This window comes from Magnolia sinica, chromosome 2 (genome assembly GCF_029962835.1).
Source record: "Magnolia sinica isolate HGM2019 chromosome 2, MsV1, whole genome shotgun sequence".
Taxonomy (NCBI): domain Eukaryota; kingdom Viridiplantae; phylum Streptophyta; class Magnoliopsida; order Magnoliales; family Magnoliaceae; genus Magnolia; species Magnolia sinica.
In genome coordinates this window covers 115,407,707-115,431,421 of record NC_080574.1, presented here as the reverse complement: position 1 = coordinate 115,431,421, position 23,715 = coordinate 115,407,707, and the positions used below count along the sequence as shown (strand labels likewise).

At 39.2% G+C, this 23,715-nt stretch overlaps 1 protein-coding gene across 1 annotated transcript; it reads right to left on the bottom strand.

Moving 5' to 3' along the window:
* Positions 1-581: 581 nt before the first annotated feature.
* On the bottom strand, positions 582-22,792 carry LOC131237430 (uncharacterized). Its single transcript, XM_058235176.1, has 3 exons — positions 22,550-22,792; positions 21,618-21,761; positions 582-1,047 (listed from the first exon to the last, which is right to left on the bottom strand). Exons 1-3 carry the CDS (start codon positions 22,724-22,726, stop codon positions 904-906), a joined length of 465 nt encoding a protein of 154 aa, XP_058091159.1. The 5' UTR covers positions 22,727-22,792; the 3' UTR covers positions 582-903.
* Between the last annotated feature and the right edge of the window lie 923 nt (positions 22,793-23,715).

Below are 23,715 nucleotides of genomic sequence, written 5' to 3'. Positions count from 1 at the left end.
CCATGGTCAACTACTCTGGGTACAGTTAAAGAGTCACTGCCATTTCTAAAATAGCAGTGAAAGTCTACCCATTAGAAGATACCAGGCATGCAGGCTTGTCTTTTTTGTTTTTTCCCAAGGATCCGGTTAGACGTACCCTCAAAAGGGATTTTTCCCTCTGAAAAATCGTTCTGCGCCGAACCCCAGTTCAGCTTCTGCATTTGGATACCTACTCGCTGGTGCACTTTGAGAAGCTTATGCAGAATGTGAAATGCAATGCAGGCTGTATAAAGTCCTTTGTTGCCATCCCACCTAACTCCTCCGCCAAAATCGACTGTGCTGGTCCTTTTTTCCAGTTTCATACCATTGTTTCCATCGGGTTTTGGCAGCTGGTGTTAAACTTATGCCATAACTTCAATCATTAATCCAAATAATATGAAATTCTAAAGATGGGGGAATTGTGACATGGCGAACCAGGATTCATGTAGCTGACCCCAGTTACTTTTAATAAGGTTTAGATGATGATGCAGTTTAGCCTTATACACCTACCTATAATAATCGCAAAAATTAATAAATTAATTAATATATCAAGTCGAATCGAGTCAATTAAAGACTTGTCTGAGTCTTTCAAATCGACCCAAGTTGACTGAGTTTTAGAGTTCTTGAAACATGCAAAGTAGAGAAAATACAAATTGGCTATAGTTATTCAAAATAAAACCAGCAATTGAGCAGCACTTTCATCTAGCCTGCCAAGCATCTTCTGGTTAAAATTTTCTTTTCTTTTCTTTTTTACACACCCTAAAATACACCACAAACAAGAGTTAAACCAAAAACTACCCACCTCTAATATTGGCAGAATAATGTCAGTTACAAGAACAAGTTCTTTCCTTTCAAGCAATTACAGAAGGAAAACAGCAGGCTCCTTCACAATTTACTGGATGCAGCCAGGTACTTGGTATGGCGTCCCTGAGCAATAATCTTTCCAGTCTTCTTCTTCCTCAGCTCGACACTAACAACTCCAACTGCCCTTCCCACCCGCAAAACTTTTGCCTCAATCTCTATTTCTTCCTGAAACCAACAAATTATTAGTGTGTTTTTAAAAACTAAAAATAAAAATTGAAGGGTAACTTTTTATTACAAGGCATAGACAAGAAATCTACACCAAAAGAAAAGAAAAGCAAGAACAAGGTTGAATGGTGAGGAGAACAAAACACCAAACCTGGAGACTCTATACATTCTATCCAAGACTCAACATCCAAATATGCCCTAAGAAAGACCACTTCGGACTGCTTTCATTGAGATCATAACTAAGATTTCACAACAAAAACCCCCAATTAATAAATAAAATTCATAATTGAAGAAATCCTGTACATCTAAATCCAAAGGCCGATGCTTAGAACCCGAAACTGAAAACACAATCAATCAACTCAGCAAATGACCCAATTCACATCTCACCCTCGACAAAAAGGATAATCATATAACAGTTCAGCAGGAAGTTTTGTAGAGCAACTATTGGGTCTTGCATCTCAGCCTGTTAATGTGCCCAAGGTGTCCAAGTGTGTATGGGGTTGGGTTTCATGGTTCAATGATCCAATTCCAAAACATTGATCCACAGGCCCCATTGTGGATCTGGATCGAGAATCCCCAAAGATCCTGCATATTGGAAGATACCTTCATTCGGTCACATAAAAATATACAGTTGGGGAAAAACAGTGATGGTCCACATTCAATGAAGAGAAAGGCCAAAATATTGAATGAGCAGGGTCTTCCAATTTGGGAAACTTTTGGCGTGTCCCCAATCCACCATGAGGCCCACAAGATCCACAGCTTAGATCATTGAACAAAGGGAACAAAGGGCTCTAGTTGTGGGGCTTTGGGAGCTTCAGAACACAGCATACATGCAAGACTCAATGGTTCCTCCATTCACTAAGCCAATTGAAGAAAAACCCATGGAACGAGCATTGGCAACCAAATAAGCACTGTGAGCGATTAAAAGAGAAGTTTGATTGGTGGTCATCAGTAACCTATTCTTCAAAGAAAAAGAAAAGGGAAGGTAAGAAAGTCTAGATGTAAATTTGTAGAATTCAATCAAGGAACCAAGATATTGAATAGGGCTGTGAAGATGAGGGATGAAGATGCAAGTACCTTCCTAACCAAAGGAAAACAAAGTAATTACTTTAGCTTTTTGGAAATGATAAAGTGAAGAATTTGGCATAAAATACCACGAGGATGCTTAAAAACAGAAGCAGCATGAAGAAAAATAGTAGGGACATGAAGCATAAAGTACATAGTGGTATTGCAGCTAGAAGCTCTGAGTTCTTTGTGGAATTGATGTGGTCTTAATTAGTGCGCCTTGTCCTGCTCAAATGATGGGGCTTCTAAGGAAATTGGGCAAGAGTGAGAGAGTAGGCAAAGTCACCCTCCTAAAAATGCCTTAGAAACTCATGGCTAACCATCTGAGGATGAAGTTGCATTTCTCAGGCCACTTGAGAGATGGTGCTGTCCCTCTCCAACTCAACTTCAACCTTCATTCTTTATATTGACTTTTTTTTTGGATATTTCTGAACTTTGCATGATTATTTTATTTATGGGTTCTACGAAGCTAGCGGTCTTTAGTGATAGGCTAGAAGTGCTAGTTTAGGTTAGAGATGTTGATTTCACTACGGCTTGTTACATGGATGACATGTGGCTCTAATGGAGCATAGAGATCATAGGGGATATGCAGTAAGTTCTTAAGGATTGCACTAACCTAAAGAGATGGAATGCCTGGACTTACTACAAGTGCATGGATTCTGTGGCTGAGATGTGAGGATACATGTATGACCAAGACGTTCTTGAAGGGTTCCTTAAATGAGAATATGAGCTTTTGGGCCTTGGAAGGCGTTTTAGAAAAGGGGGAACACCTAAGGAATTGACAACCCTCAAAATATTAGAAGAAATAAATATTCAGCCGTGCATGGGATATTTTTTTCACCGCACTTGTTCTCCCCAAGTTATCAGAATAATGCAGGACCCGCAATTTGGCAAAAGAGCAATAGATGCAATGTCAAGAGAAAGAGAGGAAATACAATGGCATCCTTCCATCCCAAATGGTCCCTTAGTTTGGATGGTTGACTTGAAGGAAGAGTGTGAAGTGTTGTGAGGGTAATGAATGTGAACCAAGGCTTATGGAGCTCTTGAATAGATGGAGGCCTGTGACAATATAGAATGCTAATGCCCCCATCCTAATGGGGACAATAAACATCCTCAAAGCTTTTAAGTGGTGCATGGCACATCCTCAGACAGTCCATTGAATCATACTATTGGGGGAAACCTATGGTGAAAACATCATGCCAATTGATGGTCCTAACCACATGACCAAGAGCCAAAAAAAAAAAGAAAAAAAAAAAGAAAAAGAAAAAAAGGATAGCCAAGATCAAGCGGAGAAATGAAATAAGTCCAATCATCATCTTGAAACATCTATTCAACACATACCACAATGTATTAATTATGATCCCAACAAAACACTTCAGGTTGATGATGTAAACCATTTGATCTATGGCTCATAAAAAATGAATGGTGGTAACGTAATGGCCCACATGCAAAGGTTTAGGATCATCTGATCAGAACGAATGTTTTACCATAGGTTGCCCCAGATGGTATGATTGAGTGGACTGTCCAGACCAATGATTGGCCAAGCCATATGTCAATTAAAAGCTTTTAGGATGTTGCTAACGTCCCCATGAAGATAGGGACGTTAGCATTTCCCATATACATGATACATAGTAGTAAATGCATGCTGGTATTCTTTGAACTTGACGTTGCTTTATAGGTAGTGTTTTAATCTGCTTTATAGTTAGTTAAAAACTTGAATAGCACTATCCCAAGGTCGACAAGACACCATAGCATCAAAATGCTGTTAAGATCAGAACAAACCATCCATAAACGTCAAGGAATTTACACATACTTTATAAGAATGATTGTCGGAATGAAATTCAAACCTAAATCCAATCACACTCTTAAGAAGGGTATCATATCATGACTTAGAGAAATTGTAACGAGGGTACAACTGCCAAACTTGGATACGTCTTACATAGCTAAATCATATAATGGCAGAAATTAATTAAACTTAATAAGTTAAAGTAGGGCTAAGGTAATAAATATAGACAGCCATGTGACATTTACACGTGCAACAAACGAGACGGGATGCTGATCAATGTATTTTTTTGCACATCGAACCTCGACCGTTTGTTGAACCTTTTTTTCTTTTTCTTTTTCTTTTTTTGTTTTTGGGGGGTGGGGGGTTGTTTGATTTTTTCCTCACCACTCATTCATAATCCTCACTAGTCCTCCACTTGGTGTATAGGATCATCCATGAGCTTTGATTATTCACAATAAGGCCAAACAGATGAAAGGCACAGACCTTATGCACCTGCGTAAGTTATAGTACTTGGTATGCTCAGATTGTTGGCTTGTACGAGAGGGGCTAATTGATCAGTGATACAGACTGTTCAGCCCCAACATGCATGGACCCTGCCCCAACACTCTCCTCAAGTAAGATGACCCTAACCTTCCATAGGTAAGATAAAGACATAAATAGCCAAACGTTCATATTTATAATGCATGCAAGACCATTTATCAAAAGATTTAGTATGAACCTGCTATTCTTATTTTACACCATGTCCATCCATAATGGATCCACCAGATGAATCCCTCGAATCCAAACCATCCAAATTGTGGGACCATGATTTATATAAGGTTATAATTGACAACATGTTTTAACACAATTTAATAGAGATTTTAAATGGAAATTTTACAAACAGAAATTAGCAATTTCAGTTTTTGAATGAGGCTTACCCATACACATAAAGTGTTCGAATTATCTCCAATATTATCAAAATATCTTTGATATTATCTTTATCTCTAGCTCAGCGATACCGATAACGCTGGTAATATCAGAAATTCCAGGTATTAGCAATGTATCGCTAAGTATCGCCAACGTATCAATATCGCTAATGTAATAGTCAATATTTTCAACTATGTAAATTCTAGGTGTCGCTTGTATTGTCAATGTAGCAATATTGCCAATATTTTTGACTATGTAAATTCTAGGTAATGCTTGTATCATAAGTGTATTGAAAATATTTCAATAATATCGCCAAAACGTACTGATATCATCATAAGTTTGTTTATTAGAAAAAAAAATTTTAATTTCAATTTTTTTTATCATGGGCACACAATTGTCTGTAGTGTTCAATTTGTCATTGATATTATTAATAATATCTTGATATTATCGATATTGCAACATGCGCGATATTGAGATAACAATCTTTCATATTCTTTACAATTGTTGATGATTTCTTGGTGAAATATCATGTGTTGTTAATATTTTGCAACATCGATGAATGTTTGGGTCGAAGGTTAGATGGTTAAATAGGCTTGTTGAACTGATTTCTTACAACAATACATGCTTTTAAGCCCCATTAAATGGAAACTTGTTATGTATACATTCTTTTTGCAAGTTTTTTATTTATAAATATGCAAATATGTACATTTTAACATCTCCTGAAGTTTCGCTAAAAATCCCACCGTTTTTCCCATGTTTCCCAGCATTTCCGGTTATCAGCTATATTATTAGCGATATCGATATTGTTTCTGTATCCCTGGCCAGCGAAACTTGTAGCGATACCGATACTTCGAACACTGTACACATACATAGTGAGGCATGTGAGATTCATCAGGCAATGTAACAGTAAGCATATGCGACGGAAAAAAAATAAAAATAAAAATAGAAAGGACAATTTCCCAATTCCCCTAGGCTTTTTTTTTTCCATTTGGTTTCCAGATGTCCCTAAGCTTTCTTTCCGTATCAATTTCCATAATGCAAATTTTGGAAGGCCCATAGCTCCAAAAATTGAGCAGTTTAAGATTATTCCAAACATATAATCAAGGATCCTTTTGATAAGAGTACTAGGACAGCCAATCTTGGTGAAGATGTTTAGGATATCATCAATAGAAGTTATGGCCTATCAATTGCACAGTCCAGATTGGTGAGCCCAAGAACCAATTTCCAACATCCTATCATCATATATCTAATTATTGGACTCAAGAGGTATCACAATTCACAAGGAAAGATATTTATGCCTTAGGCCAGCTAGAGATGGCTGGTCATCCATTCTAGCACCTCCACTATTCATATAGCATGTCTATTTTGATCAGGACAATTGGCTTGGTGGGCTCACAAGCACCAATATCTAGCCAGGTTCACAACCCAAGCTAGCAAAATTCTCAGTATATTAAACATGCTCAAGAGGTTTTGTATCAATTAGCCAATACATTTCATCCCAATATGTCACTTTCCACAACTTGCTTTAGGCATAATTTGATAGTAATGTTCTATCTCTATAGAGCATTCTTTTTTTTTCTTTTTTCTTTTCTTTTTTTTTTTAATTTATAAATCTTTATAGAACCTTAAAAGACATCAACTTGTGAAAATCTACCACTCAAATTGCTAGTGGTGGGTAATCTTGAGCTTAACAACTTGTCAGTTTGGCTTAGGCGAGGGACTTGTTCTTAAGGGCAAAATGCTTCTTTGTTCACGTTAGTACATATTCAAGTCTAAGGAGGGTTTTTTTCTCTTTGGAACGACTCTGAAACTTCTGGTTCTCTACTTGTGTTAGCAAGGTGGAAATGAGATGGACATAGTTTTCTCTGATCGAATCTCTTGTCATATCTGGAGGTAAAGATGTTTGAGTAATATCTATCCAAAGATATCTTTTCTGCTAGAAAGAAAATCTGAGAGTCCCTAAGGTTCTCTTAATTGTAAGATAAAGAGAAAAATGTCTATTTTTTCCCAAGTTTCATCTGCTTGTAATTGTGTTGACAACTTGAGATAGAAAAGAGGAAAAAGTTTAAAGGGCCGTGGCACATACATTTACCCTCAGGCATAGGCTTGCTTTGATATGTTGCTTTGTAGAAGAATGGACTCAAGCTTTGGTGGCCCCGGCTAAAAATGATTCCTTGGGCGTGGATAAGAGGGCTACTAAGGCGCTGCTGTGTACGTGCCGCATGTAATGATTGTTGCCACATTGAACACAAGGGCTGCTAGGCCGCTGGCGCGGATGCACTTGGTCTTCTTTGTTGCTAGCAAGGACGTGCAATGGTATTTCGAGCGTTCGATGTGGACACACCAATGGGCTTCTGACATGTATTCGTGCCTGCTTTGGGTGTAGAACAATTGTGACCCAGAACTGGTTGGCCAATAGGAGCATGACTCACGTCCTCTGAACCCTAGATTTTGCCTATAAATGCCCCAAGAGAGGTCTCATTCAGTACTTTGCATCCTTTGCTTCCGGAGTTCTCCTCTCAGATCTTTGAAAGTTTCTCTAAGTTCTTGCCTTTCTTTTCTATCTGTCTCCTCAACTGCACATCCGCACACTGGTGAGACTTGACTGATTTAAACCAGCAAACCCTCCTACACGTCTGCGTTCAAGTAGGAGGTGCCTTTAATCATCTTCCTCAGCTGCACCTTCATGTCCGAATGGAGATTGACTGGCTGAACTTGTCGATCTCAAAGGATTGTTGGGCACGACCATGACAACCAACCAGTAGACACGCATTGGGCCTCGAGCACCACGGTACACTCCAAAGCAAGGTATTCCGTAACGGTAACGGTGGCTGTAACGGTCACCACCATTACTAATACAGGTATCAGCCATAATAGCCGATACGGGGGCGTAACGACCATTACGACCCCCATAACAGTTGAAAATTTTCTTTTGCCCGAAAAATTCTGAAAAAATATCTAGAAAATTAAGAATAATGTAAATATTTCAAATATATATTTATTTTTTGTTTTGAACATGTTTATGGTAGTGTAATGGTCCACTCTTTGGTGAGAGTGTTGTATCAGGTTGTCTAGTGAATTGTTTAATATGATTATGTCTCTAATGTTTACACATCACAATCAAGAATTAGAACTAGAAATCAGAAGAAGGCATAAATACTGCTTTTTCATTTTTTTGAAAAAAAGGCCCTCGGAGATTCTATTCGCTCAAATCACTTCAATCCACAGTTTTAATCTTAAAAGCTATATTAAGAGTGGTCGAAATTTGTTGTAAAATGATATAGGAGAGTTTTTGGAATGAGAAAAATGAATTTAAATAGAAAAAAAAAAAAAAAAAAAGTGATCGTTTTTAGACCGTTACAGGAGTAACGGTTGTTATGCCCTGTAACGGCCTTTATGGCCACCTTAACGACTAATATGGTGTCAAAAAACTAACTGTCCCTTTTCACCCCCGTATCGCATAACGGTCATGGCCGTTACCTATACGTATCGGCCTTTATGGGCATATCATAACGGATGCAGAACACCTTGCTCCAGAGCAAGTTATTCCATATCGATAACGGTTGCCATAACGGTCACCACCATTACCGATATGGTTATCGGCCGTAACAGAGGATACGGGGTCGTAACGACTGTTATAGAGGTCATAACGGTTGAAAATTTTATATTGCCCCAAAAATTCTGAAAAAAATATCTAGAAAATCCAAAATAATGTAAATATTCCAAATATATATTCATTTTTTGTTTTGAACATGTTTATGGTTTTGTAACGGTCCACTCTTTGGTGAGAATGTTATATTGGGTTGTTTAGTGAATTTGCGAACATGATTATATATCTCTAATGTTTACACCACAATCAAGCATTAAAACTAGAAATCTGGAAAAAGAAAAAAAGAAGGGCATAAATATTGCTTTTTCAATTTTTTGAAAATAAAAAAACCCCTCGGAGCTTCTATTTGCTTAAATCACTTCAATCTACAGTTGTAATCTTAAAAACTATAGTAAGAGTGGTCGAAATCTATTGTAGAATGATGTAAACGTGAAAAAAAAAAAAGGAAGAAGAAGAAGAAGAAGAAGAGAAATTTGAATTTAAATAGAAAAAAATAAAGTGATCGTTTTAATGGCCTTTACGGCCACCATAACGGCCGATACGGTCCCAAAAAACCGACTGCCCCATTTCACCCTCGTATCGTGTAATAGTCATGGCCATTACTCATACGTATCGGCCTTTACGGGAGTATCGTAATGGATATGGAAAACCTTACTCTAGAGGCTCGCTCCTCATGCCACACTATATATTGCACCTCTTTCAAGACTCTTTACCAATTCATGGTGCAACAAGGTGACCATGATGGGTGAAGCAGCTTTTGGAAATTCATCTCCTAAACAATGTTCTGCACGTGGCCTTCAACCTATGATTGTGGCAACTTATCATGTATCCTGTATCAGTATGGGGAATAACACCTTCCAATAATGTACCCATGATGTTCAGGCAACTCTCTCAATAACACCATGAGTTGAAAATATATTCTACAATGCAATGGCGTAGTCCCATCCACACCTTATATAGTAACATGTTCATTTTCAAAGATACAACTCTATGCTCATTGTCTTGAAGTTTAACACATCAAACTAACACATTGTGAAATGGCGATCACATGAGCACTTTGCACTGGAATATGGATGGTTCATGCAATGCCCTAGGCATTATGAGGGAAAAGCCGCCTTCGAACAAATATGTGTCGAGTGCAGCATCCACGTAGAACTGCTTAATTCCTGGAATTATTTTCTCATTATATATTCAAGATCGTTACACTTTCCTGAGTTTGTCTTAGAATCAAGGGTCATTCTCTATAAATTAATTAAAGGCATGTGCCAGACCACAACCCAAAATGTATTATCAAACCCCAAATCAATCATAAAAGGCTTTTTAGCATAATTCTCTCTTTATGCGTATTTGGCGATGTTTATGATTGTCTATGAAAATCAATACAAATCAAAATTGATGTAAACAATAAGTTTGAAGTGAGACAATTTCTCCTTTATACACTAACTAATGTTACAAAGGAGGGATCTGGAATAATTTGGCAATTAATCCCAATTGGAAATGAGAAAAAATAAGTATTTGTTTTTTTTTTTTTTAAGGCAACGAGCTAAAATGTATTAAAAAGAGGGAAAAACAAGCGGGAAAAAAAAAAAAAACAAACAGAACTGCTGAGATAGCAGGACTGAAAGAAAAGGAAACTAGCATCCTAGAAAGCGGAGATCATATCCTTTCAAGTTTTTTACAGTGGCCGCCCATTCAATCACTAGCCTTTTGGCTCTAGCTCTAGTCACAGAGGCGGGGGAGCACCTATCATTAAAACATCTGTCATTTCTTTCTGACCAAACCGACCACCAGATAGCCAAGATAGCCATTCTCCAAATAATCCTTCTGGGTTTACTGAGCTTCCAGCCGTGCCAAGACGCAAGGAAGCTATGGGCTGAGGCGGGGGCACAACAGGAAAGGTTGAATCGCAGGTTGAAGTTGTTCCAAATCTGGTGAATATAGGAGCAATGCACCAGGAGATGATCTACTGAATCCGCATCTTGCATGCAACATAGGCAAACACTGACCAGCTGCATGCCTCTTTTCCTGATATTGTCGATGATAAGAATTCTATTGCGGTCCGCCAGCCAAGCAAAACAGATAATTTTAGGGGGGGGGGGATATTTCCAAATGAAAGGTGAGGCAGAGATCGGGAGAGAAGATGGGGAGGATAAGAAGGAATATAGGGATCGGGTCATGAAACGACCAGATTTGTCTATCTTCCATATGATCCTATCAGGCTCGGAAATCAGCGGCATAGACTTGGAAATACAATCGAGAAGATCCACGTACTCAGCAATCTCACTATCTCTGAGATTTCTAATGCTTCTAATATCCCAAACAATTTTAGCGTTAGTAATAGAGTAGCAATCTGCAATGGGTATATTCTTGATAGGGGCCAATCTGTGGATGTTAGGAAACCGATCCTTTAGCTTGGAATCACCTAACCAAATATCTTCCCAAAAAGATAGCAGCCCCACTTCCCAGATCGAAGCTAATATTATTTAAGACTGCCTGTTTACACTTTAGGATACCTTTCCAGATGTGGGACGCGTGATACGCTGTGGAATCCTTAGACCACCAGCCCCCAGAGGAGCATCTGTATTTTACTTTTATGATGGAGGACCACATCATTGTAGGTTCTGTGCCAAGTCTCCAAGTCCATTTACCTAAAAGCGCAGAGTTCATTCTTTTCAGATTTTTGACATTTGCCCCACCTTCACGGAAAAACTTGCAAACATCATTCCACTCAAGGAGGTGGATGTTGCTCTGGTTCTCCCTCCCAAACCAGAGGAAATTTCTTCTGATGTTGTCGATGGTCTTGAGAATCGTCGTCAGACATCTGAAGAGCGACATAAAGTATATCGGCAAATTGCCTACGGCCGCGTTAATGGGGGTGAGGCGACCTCCCAAGGACAGGTACCGGCATTTCCATCTGGTAAGAAATTTCTGGAATCTAGAAATAATAGAATCCGACATCATTTTTTATTTTTTTGGGGGGGGGGTGTTGAACACCCGATACAGTCCGCGAAGCGTTGGAGTCTATCAAAGCTGACATTAATCCCGAGAAGTTTGGACTTTAAGAGGTTAATGCGAAGGCCGGAAACCGCCTCAAAACAGAAAAGAGTTGTTCGCAGGTTAGAAATGAAATATTCAGATGCTTCGAAGAAGATGAGTGTATCGTCTACAAATTGAATGTGAGTGGTGGGCTTGTCAATGCCTGGCATAACAATACCATTGAGGATACCTTCCTCCTGACCCTTAGATAACATTCTGGAGAGAGCTTCACCTATGATAAGAAATAGGAGAGGAGACAGAGGGTCTCCCTGGCGCAGACCTCTCGAACTTTTGAAGTAACCCTTTGGAGAGCCATTCAGCATAACCGAGAAATGGGCCGAACCAATACAAGCGTCAATCCACTTCCTCCACTTGGTACCGAAGCCCATACGAGTAAGCAAGTACTGGAGAAAACCCCAGTCAACATGATCGTAGGCTTTGGCTATGTCCAGCTTACACAGAATACCTTCCTTATCAGCATGCTGGCACGAGTGGAGAATTTCATTAGCAATCAACAAGTAGTCTGTTATCTGGCGGCCTTTAATAAAAGCATTCTAGTTAGGGGAAATCAGTTTTCCTATCACATTAGAAAGATGGTAGAAAAGACTTTGGCAAGAATTTTGTAAGGCTAATAGATCTGAAGTCAGAGAAAGAAAAGGCACCAGACACCTTATGAATCAGAGTGATAAAAGTAGTGCCCATCCCTTTCGACAATCTGCCTCTGCGGTGGAATTCCTGGAAAAACATCATCATATCCTGGCTGATCAAGTCCCAGAAAGTTTGGAAAAAGGAAATGGGGAAGCCGTCAGGGCCCGAGGCTTTGTCACCTCCCAGGGAGGCGATAACAGCTTTAATTTCATCTTCGGAGAAATCTACTTCAAGAAGATCAGCATCAGCCGCCTCAAGTCTGTTAAACAGAGTATTGTCGAGGTGTGGTCTGGTCCAATCATCAGAGGAGAGGAGGGCTTTGAAATGGCTGATTGCAAGGTCAGCCACTAGCTGTTTGTCTTCAATACATTCACCATTAACATTTATACTGACGATTGCCTTGGCTCAGGCGCGCATGTTCGCAATGCTGTGAAAATATTTGGTATTTTTATCGCCCTCAGAAATCCACCTGGCTCTGGATTTTATTTTCCAAGCGACCTCATCTTCCAGAGCTTTCGAATAAAGCGCCTGAATGATTTGGATGCGCCTGCCCAAAACATCGGCTGAGGGATAGTTGTCTTCTATTTCCATATCAATACGAGAGAGCTCAGAAAGAATCGCCTCAAACTCAGCTACTCTAATACGATTCGCCTCCTGAAACCACACCTTAAGCTTCAGCTTGAGGAGTTTAAGCTTGCAAAGCAATCTGTAACCGGCGAAACCATCCACTTCGAAACCCATCCACCATTTTGAGATTTTCTGGTTGAGGCCTTCAACTTTGAGCCAAGAGGAATTGAATCTAAAAGGTTTCGGTCCCCAATTGTCGTCTTCCATAAGAAGCAGCAGTGGGCAATGATCTGACGTTGTCCTCGGGAGAGCAATTTGGATGACAGAAGGGAAAGCCTCTATCCAGTCTGGGGAGATGAGGGACCTGTCCAGACTAGATTGGATGGGGTCCCTTCTACCATTCGTCCAGGTGAATTTGGCCCCATTCAGAGGAAGATCGATAAGCTCAAGGGCTTGAATCCAATCAAAAAAACGACTCATGGCAAGAGAAACTCTTCTGCTTCTAGAATGATCTTCCAGAAATCTAGTGACATTGAAGTCCCCCACAACGCAATAAGGACCTGAGAAGGAATGTCTAACAGAAGTTAGCTCATCCCAGAGTTCAGGTCTACCGGAATCAATAGAAGGGCCATACACAACAGAGATAAGACATTGAAAAGAAGATGACTTAGCTTGGAGGAGAACAGAAATGGATAAGGAGCCAATCGATGAGGACAAAAGATCCCAGCTAGAAGATTTCCACCCAACCAGGATGCCCCCAGACGTCCCCGACGCATCGAGGGCAAACCATTTCGCGTCCGGAGCCCTCCACAAAGAAGCAAGGAGGCAATCTGAGAAAGCGGGGACTTTAGTTTCCTGGAAGCAAAGGATGTCCGGATTCTTCCTAGAGATGGAGGCATTAATGAGGCTTCTTTTTTGTTTGGAGCCAACCCCCCTGACATTCCATGAGACAATCTTCATGAGACAACCTTACTGCCCCAATTGCCCCGCCTCCTATGCTTCGATTTGGAGGTTGATTTCATCGTAGAGCTTGAATTCAGATGTTGGACCTGACAACTGCTGTCGGAACGCGGAGTTTGCTTCAATGAAGTTCTGGGTTCTGAGAGGGGCCGCCCTCTGTGTTCGATACATTGAAACAGAGCCACATAGTCCTCCATCCTATCCCCGAAGGAGAGACCCAACTTTCTTCCCACGTGGGTGACAACCTCTCTGATCTAGTGCTTATTGGACATCTTCCCTTACAGTTCCTCTCTGTCATCATCCGATATCTAGGCGTCTTTGGCGATTTGGAATTGCTGTTGTAGATCCATGCAAATCTGAAGAGGCTCTGCGAAGATCACTTCACCCGGGGGTTCTCCTGGAAAAGCGTAATAGGACCTAAGTCTAATGAATCCACTGAAGGATCGGGGATAGAGCAGGGAGAAGGCAGGTGAGACGAGGGTTCAGATAAGCAATAATTAGACATATCATTCTCCGAATCTTCTCCCCTCGAGTCACTACAGGGAAGGTGAGGGGAGAGAGGGCTTTCGAAATTGTTGGGGAGGATTCTGCTGTCATGCGGCTGAGAAGGCGGATGTTGTGTTGAGAGTGCGAAGTAGTGGTCGAAGACGTAGTGCGGGGAGGAAGGATAGAATTCCAAAGAGATGGAGAGATCCGCTGGTGGGCTCGAGTCGATGCTATGGGACCCGCATCCGATTTGCTGTGAAGGCACGTGGATAAAATAAGTATTTGTTTTGCATAAAATTTGGAAATTGTCACTAAAAATAAATTAATTAAAACTTTACCTTTCAAAGTAAAATTTATTTTGTTTGATTTTATTTTTTTATATTCTTCAGAATATTGAATAATTTGTACAAAATTATTCTTCGTTAGATTTTTTTTATTTTTATTTTTTTGTATTTTTCAAAATATTGAAATACTCATACAAGGTTCATGAATAATTTGGATATTATTGCACATAAGTTGCGAATCAAGAATAATTATAAATTGTTCAATAATTCATGAGTTATTCAGAAAAAATCATGTAAGTTGATAATTTCTTCAAAAGTCAAAGAATGATGACTGTAAGAGAGCATCATCATTGTCTAAGCCATATCCCAACTAACTAGGGTGGGGTAAAAGTCAAAGAATGATGACTATAAGAGAGCATCATCATTGTCTAAGCCACATCCCAACTAACTAGGGTGGGGTACATGAATCATGTCCCACCATTCATATATGTAGTTAAACCATAGGTCGTCAAGTCTTTTCTTACTACCTCAACCCACACCTTTTGGGCATTCTCCTAATGCTTTTAGAGCCTTCAATTTGTACCTAGTCCAAACCAACATAATTCTTGGTCTCCATTGCACATGGCCAAACCATTTGAAAGTCTACTTCTCTTCATCTTATTGGTGCTACTCCGAAGTTCCCTCAAATGCATTCATTTCTAATACTATCCTTCCTCGTCTTGCCATTCATCCATCTCAACATTCCCCATTTTAGCTACACTCATCCTATTGAGATGTTGTTCCTTAACTGCCCAACATTTTATCTCATAAAGCAGGGTTGGTCTTATAGCTACCCCAAAAAATTTCCCCTTCGGTTTGAATAGGGTATGCTACAACCACATAAAACTCCAAAGGCACATCTTCAGTATTCCACCTAGCTTGAATTCTATGAGCCATGGTGTTCCATTACAGGTGTTGCAGGGTTGTAAAGGCCGTTATGTAAAGGTAACGGTGGCAACCATTATATGTTACAAGGTTGTAATGGCCGTAAGGGCTGTTATAGAAAAAATGACCAGTAACCTCCATTACAGCCCCCGTAACGACCAATTACACCCCACGTAAAGGCCATAACAGTCCTTTATGGGGCATATATAGGTTTTTCGAGGGGTTTTTTTTTTTTCAAAAAAGAAAAAAGAGATCGTAACAGCCGTTACAAGGGACCGTAACGGCTGTTTCGTAAAGGCAACAATGGTGGTCATTATAGCCACTATTACCGTTACATAATACCTTGCTATGAGCAATATCCTTTTCAATCTCTTCACTCTCATTAATTGTTGACTTGAAATATTGAAAATGGTCATTTTGGGGTACTTGGTCAGCAATCTTAACTAATTCCTCATTTGCACTCCCACCATTACAAAAATTGCATTCCATATACTTGTCCAACTACTTTTAAAACATTTAGATTTTGAAGCACACCTACATAGTTCTAGCTTTGTGTTTATGGCCTTCCTCGTCGCGTCAATCAAAACTATGTCATTAGCGAACAACATACCCCATGGGACCTCTTCTTGTAAATGCATTGTTAACTCTTCCTCACTATAAGAGAGAATGGTTCTCTCAAATCTTAAATCTTACTTTTGCTAGTGAATTGACTGCTGGTGTTTCTATATGAGCACGACCCTTGTAATGACTCACATTGAATTGGAGTCAAATCTATAATGATTTTGTTTCATATTATCTTCAGATGATTAAATTACAACCTCAATGCTTCCACATGTAGCTCTCCTTTGAATACAGAATCATGCTCCCCTAAGCTACTTTATTAAGGAGCTTATCCAATGACCCTTACCATGCCCCCATGTTTTTTTGTTTTTGTTTTTTTTGTTTTTTTGTAAATACATGGACGAGATCCAAACCATACGTTCAGTTGACTCCATCTTGATTGGCCTCGAACCAAAAATTGCCTTATCAGGCAATCCTAGCATCTAAACAAAGAACATGTTCACATAAATGATGAACAATTATTGTTTTCTGTCTTAGCCATCCAATTGTACATGATTATACTGTCTGTTTTCATACTTCTTAGGTTATCTTGAGAATAGAAAACAATGTATGCAACCCAAAAATTATTAAATTCCCATGTGGCCCACCTGATGATTGGATCAGCCTATTAGTAGGATTCATAATTGAAACAATAAGAAATCCTTCATGCAAATTTTTTCCATCCAATATGTTGGAAATGGCTTATTCATTTTGTTATTAGTGGAGGAATGTCAGATCAAGCATTTATGTGTCCTTTTTAATATATAATTTCAACAGCTCATATTACTTTACCTTTTCAATTTTTTCCTTGGATTAGGTTGAGACTTGAGATAGTTGCACAATATTCTGTTTTGCACAGGGCTTGGAGTTCTCTAAAGTAAAGGTCATGACTCATAACACCTGCATCCTAAAATCTGAAACTTGCAAATGCTTTTAAAATTCAGAATATGACTTCAACCATCAAAAAGGAGAAAGGCCCAAATAGGAGCTGGATCCCATTTCATGTGCAGCTTCGAGTTGTTCGAGCAGTTTCTGTTCACCTAGTTCACATTTTCCTATTTATGTGCTTGTGTGGCATGACAGCCTCAATATGTTTTAGGATACCACCGACCACTGCAAGTGCTTTTGTTAGCACTTGAAAATATTAAGTCCGGAGATATAACCAGTTGCTTAACTGAAGCAAATGCGTCCTACAAGACAGCTTAGGAACAACAATTTGAAGCAAATACTAATCCATATGAGCAACAAACACTGTCTAATGTATATTGTCCTTGTTAGTCTTTTCTCTCATATTATAATGGTGGACTAAAGAACTGAAAGGCTGATTGTAAGTAAATGGATTTTTTGAGTTAACTGAACAGAAGAACATCACTGATAGAACATGTATGCAACATTGGGATTAAAGAAAGAAGAATGAAAAAGAGGAAATCTGGAACTATGAAGAAGATGGCATCTGTTGACAGTCACTCCTTCGGAGGATCATTTAGGGATTCTAAAAAATCAATAGTTTGTTTGGAAAAAATCAGATATCTTGAGGATTTTTACAGTTAACATAAACTATGAGAAATGAGATCAACATGATTTTTTTTTATCGGCAAGATTAACATTGTATTAATCGTGTGTGTGTGTAATACTTATAATAATGATACTAAACATTAGCCAAATACCTGATTAAGCACCCACCCCTCTAAAATGGTAATTTTCATAAACTTATTTTTATCATACTGATGCATGTACAAGTTCATGCATTCATGCATGGTCACTGGTACAATTAAATTCTCATACATGCTCAATTTATTTGAATCACAAATCGCACATCAATTGACGTGCTTTTGGAGTTGCTACATATGCATACCTGTTGCATATCCATTACAAAATACAATCTTCCTCATTTACATAGTTGCACATTTTCTGTTATTGTACTTAATGTTAACAGGCTCTGTAGATTGTTAGATCAAATTGAACATAGACTAATTAATCAAGGATCTTATTCATTAAAAAGATAACTGTGCATCATCCAGAACCAGCTTGATGCTTCCAGGCCACACATCTATCAAGATGGATCCTAGATAGGTCCCATTGGTTGGTCAATTGAAGATTAACAAGAAAAAGTCATCTGATCGGGCTATGGGGCCCACGTCCAACTGGATGGTCCAAAAAAAAGTGATAGAGTGGACGGTTGGTCCATGTCCAGTCATTTGTTCAAATAGAGGCTTGTATAAGCAACTGCAGTATAATATAAAATAATAATAAATAAATAATTTTTAAAAAATAAAAATTAAAAAAAAAAGAAGGTATAGTTATACAAATGGTGTGCAGGCTCCTTACTGGTATATAAGGTATTTGAGTTCTAATTGGATTCCTAGCAATGTTAGATATCTCTATTTATCATCCCGTTGCCCTATCTAATTTTTATAGACAACCATATGGCATTTTTTGTTCTCTACAGTTGAATACCATGATCCTACGGTTGGTACATAGAAACTTAATTGGAAAAGGGATCTCTAGTTGCAATAAATGTTACTAAAAAGGCTCTAAATGATCCTATACAACAGCTGGTTACCTATTTTGAGCTTCCTATGCAATCAGCTATAATACTCCATATGGCTGTATAGGGGGGCCCATACGGTCAGTGTATGTGATATTTCCAGTAGCTTTTGAACCTAACATTGGATTTCCTTTTTCTTTTCTTTTTTCTTTTTTTCTTTCTTTTTTTTTTTTTTTGGTGAATACTTCTTTATAAAGTTTGGACAGGGATTTGATTGGTTACATGGACCAAAAGGATTCATTCTTGGTTTTTGCATTAATTATTTAACTAATCTGACATTGGCTTTTTACATTATTTAGAGGTTCTTCATTCAAAGACTATAAATAAATAGCCATAAGCATGAACAAGATGGACTACAATGAGTGGAAATTTTTGTTTTGAGGTTTCTTGAGCATGTATTGATCTAGCACTAGTTGCTCTAATTTTATCAAGCATTAGTTGCTTCTATCCTTTCTTTTTAGTTGAACAGACCACTGGTAATGGTATATACTTACACAGTCCATTACTTTGGTGTTTTTCGATTGTGCAGCAATATTGAAGGATTTTTTAGCTTTTCATAGATACATACATTCAGGATACAGAATTTATGTCCAAATATTTCGAATTGCTGCATCAATTTTGGTACCAGAGCAAGAAGGACCCTAGAAAGTATGCTCTTTTCCTTCTTTCCAATTTTCTGCATCCCCAAAAGTCTAGTTTTCCAATTTCCCAAAATACCTAAATCTGAAGCCCTAGATTGTTCAGTTTCCCCAAAACCAATTTTGCCAAAACAAGAATTCTTCCCAAACCCAAAATACCTAATTTTCCAAATGCCAAAAATCTCCAAATCCTAACTTTAGACTTCCCCAAATTTCTCAGTTCACTAACCCCAATTCCCCCACTTTTACCAAAATCCCCAATTTTCTGAACCCCAAAACCTTAAATCCACAAATGAGCCAAACCATAAATCCTAAAACCCCAGATTAGCCCGTCCACACACCTTAAAACCCTAAAATGTCCAAACCATAATGTTAACCCCATCTCCTATTCCATCTTACATACCCTATGTGGCCATGCCACACATATAGTCCCCAATCCTCAGACATAGCCTACATTAAACCAACTTACCAAACCTAAATTCCATTCACAGCACCTAATCATCAACTGCATCCTACATACAGCCCACAAACATATTCGGTAACCTGCAGTCCCTAAAACACAATTTTCACCCCTATATTGTCTTGATCAGCAATAAGGATTTTTTGTTAGAAATAAAAGGCCGAGAGGCCAAAGCATACAAGCATACAAACAAGCCGACCAAAGGAGGGGCCTTCCTCAACACAATATGGAGGCGGCAAACCCACCACTTCTGCCCATGAGAAAACAAGATGTTTAATATAGGGATCATGAAAGAAACTGACAAGCAAAGACCCTCATAGGTGTGATTGTTTCACTGTCTCTATATCACCCACAGGACTGCAAAGAAGCAAATTTGCCACATGGATTTGCACCTTCTACACGAACACTCCAAGCATCGAACAGTTGTTGGATTGCGTTTGGCATGACGCATACCTCCTGGAACTGCCTCAGCATCCACATCCACACTGATTGTGAGAAACAGCATAAGCGGCACCCTCGAGCATAGGGAGATGGTTCACATCTTCAGTGTTCCTCAAGCATAAGCAGAACCCATTAACTATGATCATGTTAATGGTCATAGTTAAGATGCGGTCGCACCCAGCTAGCCATACAAATACGATGGCCCTGGGAGGGGCCTTAGATTTCCAACCCAGCCTGTCAGGGCTACCAATGCACTCTCAAGAATCAATCTTTTGGCCAATGACTTAACTAAATTTTTTGGATGGATCCCATCTCCAAAGGAGAAAATCCTCCATATCAATCACAATTGATGACAGACGACTTTTCCAACTCTTCCGCTTTCGTGAAATCTATTCTGAGCACTAGATTCCAATTAATCATACTCACTGCTTCAAATTAGTCCACTAATTTTTGCATCATTGCGAACCACCAATGAATAGAGACAAGGAAATTCAATATACAGTTCAACTTCCCTGCACCGCCTGTTGCACCAAAAACTAGTATCTCTGCCATTGCCTATCTCCACCGCTATCCGTCTCCAGACTGCATTTTCCATAACCATAAGGCTTTTCCAACAACCAGAGGATCCGTATCCTGGAAGGGGCACATTACTGTCAGCCCTACACCCATACCACCCCTATATGTTAACTGCAACCAACAAAATCCCAACCGTCTCCTTGTCTTCCTTCCAGTCTTCAATTGTAACCTCAAACCCAACTTATATTCCCCAGTCTACAGATTACTAAGTCCTTTTTTCTTCATAAAAGTCCATGAACAACCATCAAATGGTCCTTCTTCGGTCCCTTAATCCCAACCCCACTCTGCCCAATCTTGGTTGCAAAGACTGAGATCAAGATTTGTCCCAATATTCACTACATGGGATATTGCAAAAATCAAAGTATAAATCTCTACATTCTAAATATTCATTGACATTGCAACTTATTCAGAAATAGTAGTATAGAGCCATACTTTCGAGTCAGTACAATGGCAATCCTAATTGAAAATTACCCATAAACAGGATCGAGTGGTTGGGAATGGAAAACATAAGGGGTGTTGGTCACTTAGGTTACACGTATAAAACCATAGTAACCTTTGTTAGTATCCATATTGAGAGATGGAGGTCCAAAATACACTCACATTATTTATAAGATTAAGTTGCACTTGAAAGAAACATAACTGCAAGTCTGCAACTCACAGGATACATCTTCAATGTGACTACTGAGTGAACATCATTGTAATTCAATTCAAGTTAAAATGAATGTTTCGAATTCAATCCACTTGGGCATCCAAACACCACCTAAAGAAGTCGTACTCGTATCAGAAAAGGAAAGACTTAGAAGCAAAAAAGAAAAAAGAAAAAAAAGAGGACAGATCCAATTGAGGAAATTACTCGATCCTAACACAATGCAACCAATGTCCTCGAAATCCAATACAAACAAAGGATAAGAAGCTTCAAATAGCAATCCAAAACAAAACACAATTCAAGACAGTATTAAAACAAACTAATTGAAAGAAGAGAGAGAGAGAGAGAGAGAGAGAGAGAGAGAGAGAGAGAGAGAGAGAGAGACCCACATCGAGAAAGGCAGCATCCAAGTAAGAGACATTGATTTCTAAGGACACGCCAGATGTTGGGGCTCCAACAGTGAAAATCGCTGCCGATCCCACCAAATCGATCAGAGACGCCGTCGCCCCGCCATGCAGAAAGTTACCAGTGTTCTACATGTTATATTAAAAAGAAGAAGAAGAAGAAGATTATAATCTCAAATCTACAACTTAAAGAAAAGAATAGGGGTAATTAAAGTTGTGCTATTCCAATTCCCAAAATGGTAAAGAGGATGGATCCACCACAAATATTTCTACTTTAATCTTAAAGTACAAATCAACATGCAGGGGCCACCATGACGTTTTAATGACATCCAATCCATCCATTGTTTGCGCCTCATATTTTTCCATTTGGCTCCTAAAATTCAGGCAAATCAAAAACTCAGGTGGACCGCACCAAAGAAAACAGTTAGGATTACAACCTCCACCATTAAAAGCCTTCCTTATTGTTTGTGAGGATAATGTATTCTGTATATTCCATCGAAATCCATTCAGAAGATGCATCCATCCAGGATGGATAGACACCCACAAATCCAGGCCATCCCAGAACTAACGTGCGCCACAACACGTGATTTTACAGGGTTTAGGCATGAGTTTACAAGTGTTGCCCACCTGAGTCTTGGACTGACCTGATTTTTGGAAGCCAAGGAGAAAAGGAAGGGCTTCACATGATGGACGGATTGGATGTCTTTAAAAAAAAATGCAATGGGCCCCACAAAGCAAGTTGTACGTTAATCTTTAACCTAGAAATCTTCGTATCAGAACCAGCCTCAATTGAAAATGGGTGTGTACAAATCGTTCGGGGTGGATGTAGACATCCACAGAAAAACCCACAACGAAGAAGAAAAGCAGCTACAACAGAAAAAGATGAAAAAGGAAGAAGAAGAAAAGAATGAAAATACCAGGAAACGGGGTGGGACTCTGAGAGAGCAGAGTACCCGACCGGGTTCGATGAGATCGACGTGGATGCCATGCATGATGAATCGATCGTAGAATCTGGCGGGAAGTTCATCAACGGTTGCTGGGACACTCTCCTCCCCTGCGCCCTCCAGCAAATCCTTCAATTTCTGCAAATCCATTTCTCTCCCTCTCTCACTCTCTCCCCCCAACACAGGACGCTCAATCCCACTCCCCAGACGCTTGGATCAAGTTAACATATGATACTCAGCCATCGTATGACACTTGATATGCAGGCGCCCAAGTCACGGTCCATAAATCAGATTGGTTGAACAATCCTAACCTCTGATTCATCGTCACTTTTTTGTTGAAATTGAACCGTTAGATTTTTTATTTTTAATCGTCCAATAAATGTTCGCCAATCCAATGGTCAGATAACCAAGCACATATACAGTAATTTTGGTTCATTATTCATCTGAATTGTGAACCATGATTTGAACGGAAGCGGATTGGCTGGTGTAGCTGGTGTAGGTACGTGTCGTGTGAAGATGAGCGCTGACGCTCCTACGAACGGTTCAAAGGAGATCAAAGTTACATGGGCCCCACAATGATGTATTTATTATATCCACGCCATCTATCCATTTCTTGAGATCATCTTAAAATACCATCCAAAAATTGAATAATATCCAAATATCAAATGGACCACACCACAAATAGCAGCCGAGATAATGATTTTCGCCGTTAAAAATTACCCATCATAACGTTCATTTTCCATCCAATCTGTTCATAACGTCACAAAGACCTGGATGAATATGAAAAACAAATTTTACATTGATCCAAAACTTCTGTGAACCCCAAAGGGTTTTCAATGGCAGACGTTCAATCCCCCACTGCTTTTTTCAGTGTGATCCACTTGATCCTTATATCTATTTTATTTTTCGTCTCAATCCTTACTACGAGCTCACAAAATGGATGGACGGATTGGATATAACACATACCTCATGATGGGACCCACAGAACTTGCTGACTGGAGCGTGGTACACCAGCCAATCCGTTTCCGATTTGGACCGTTTAATTTGGGACACGGATTGCATGGTGTGAGACACACCGCCTACCTCTCTGGTGTGCTGACGTGGTAAACTGTTATTCACCGATTTATGTGTTATATCCA

What these genes read in the sequence shown, in the direction of transcription:
- LOC131237430 (XM_058235176.1), bottom strand. Translation starts at nt 22,726, where the DNA reads ATGGATTTGCAGAAATTGAAGGATTTGCTGGAGGGCGCAGGGGAGGAG. An exon ending in GAGTCCCACCCCGTTTCCTG is followed by an intron (nt 21,762 to 22,549) that starts GTATTTTCATTC and finishes TATAACATGTAG; the next exon opens with AACACTGGTAACTTTCTGCA. An exon ending in TGGATGCTGCCTTTCTCGAT is followed by an intron (nt 1,048 to 21,617) that starts GTGGGTCTCTCT and finishes TGTTGGTTTCAG; the next exon opens with GAAGAAATAGAGATTGAGGC.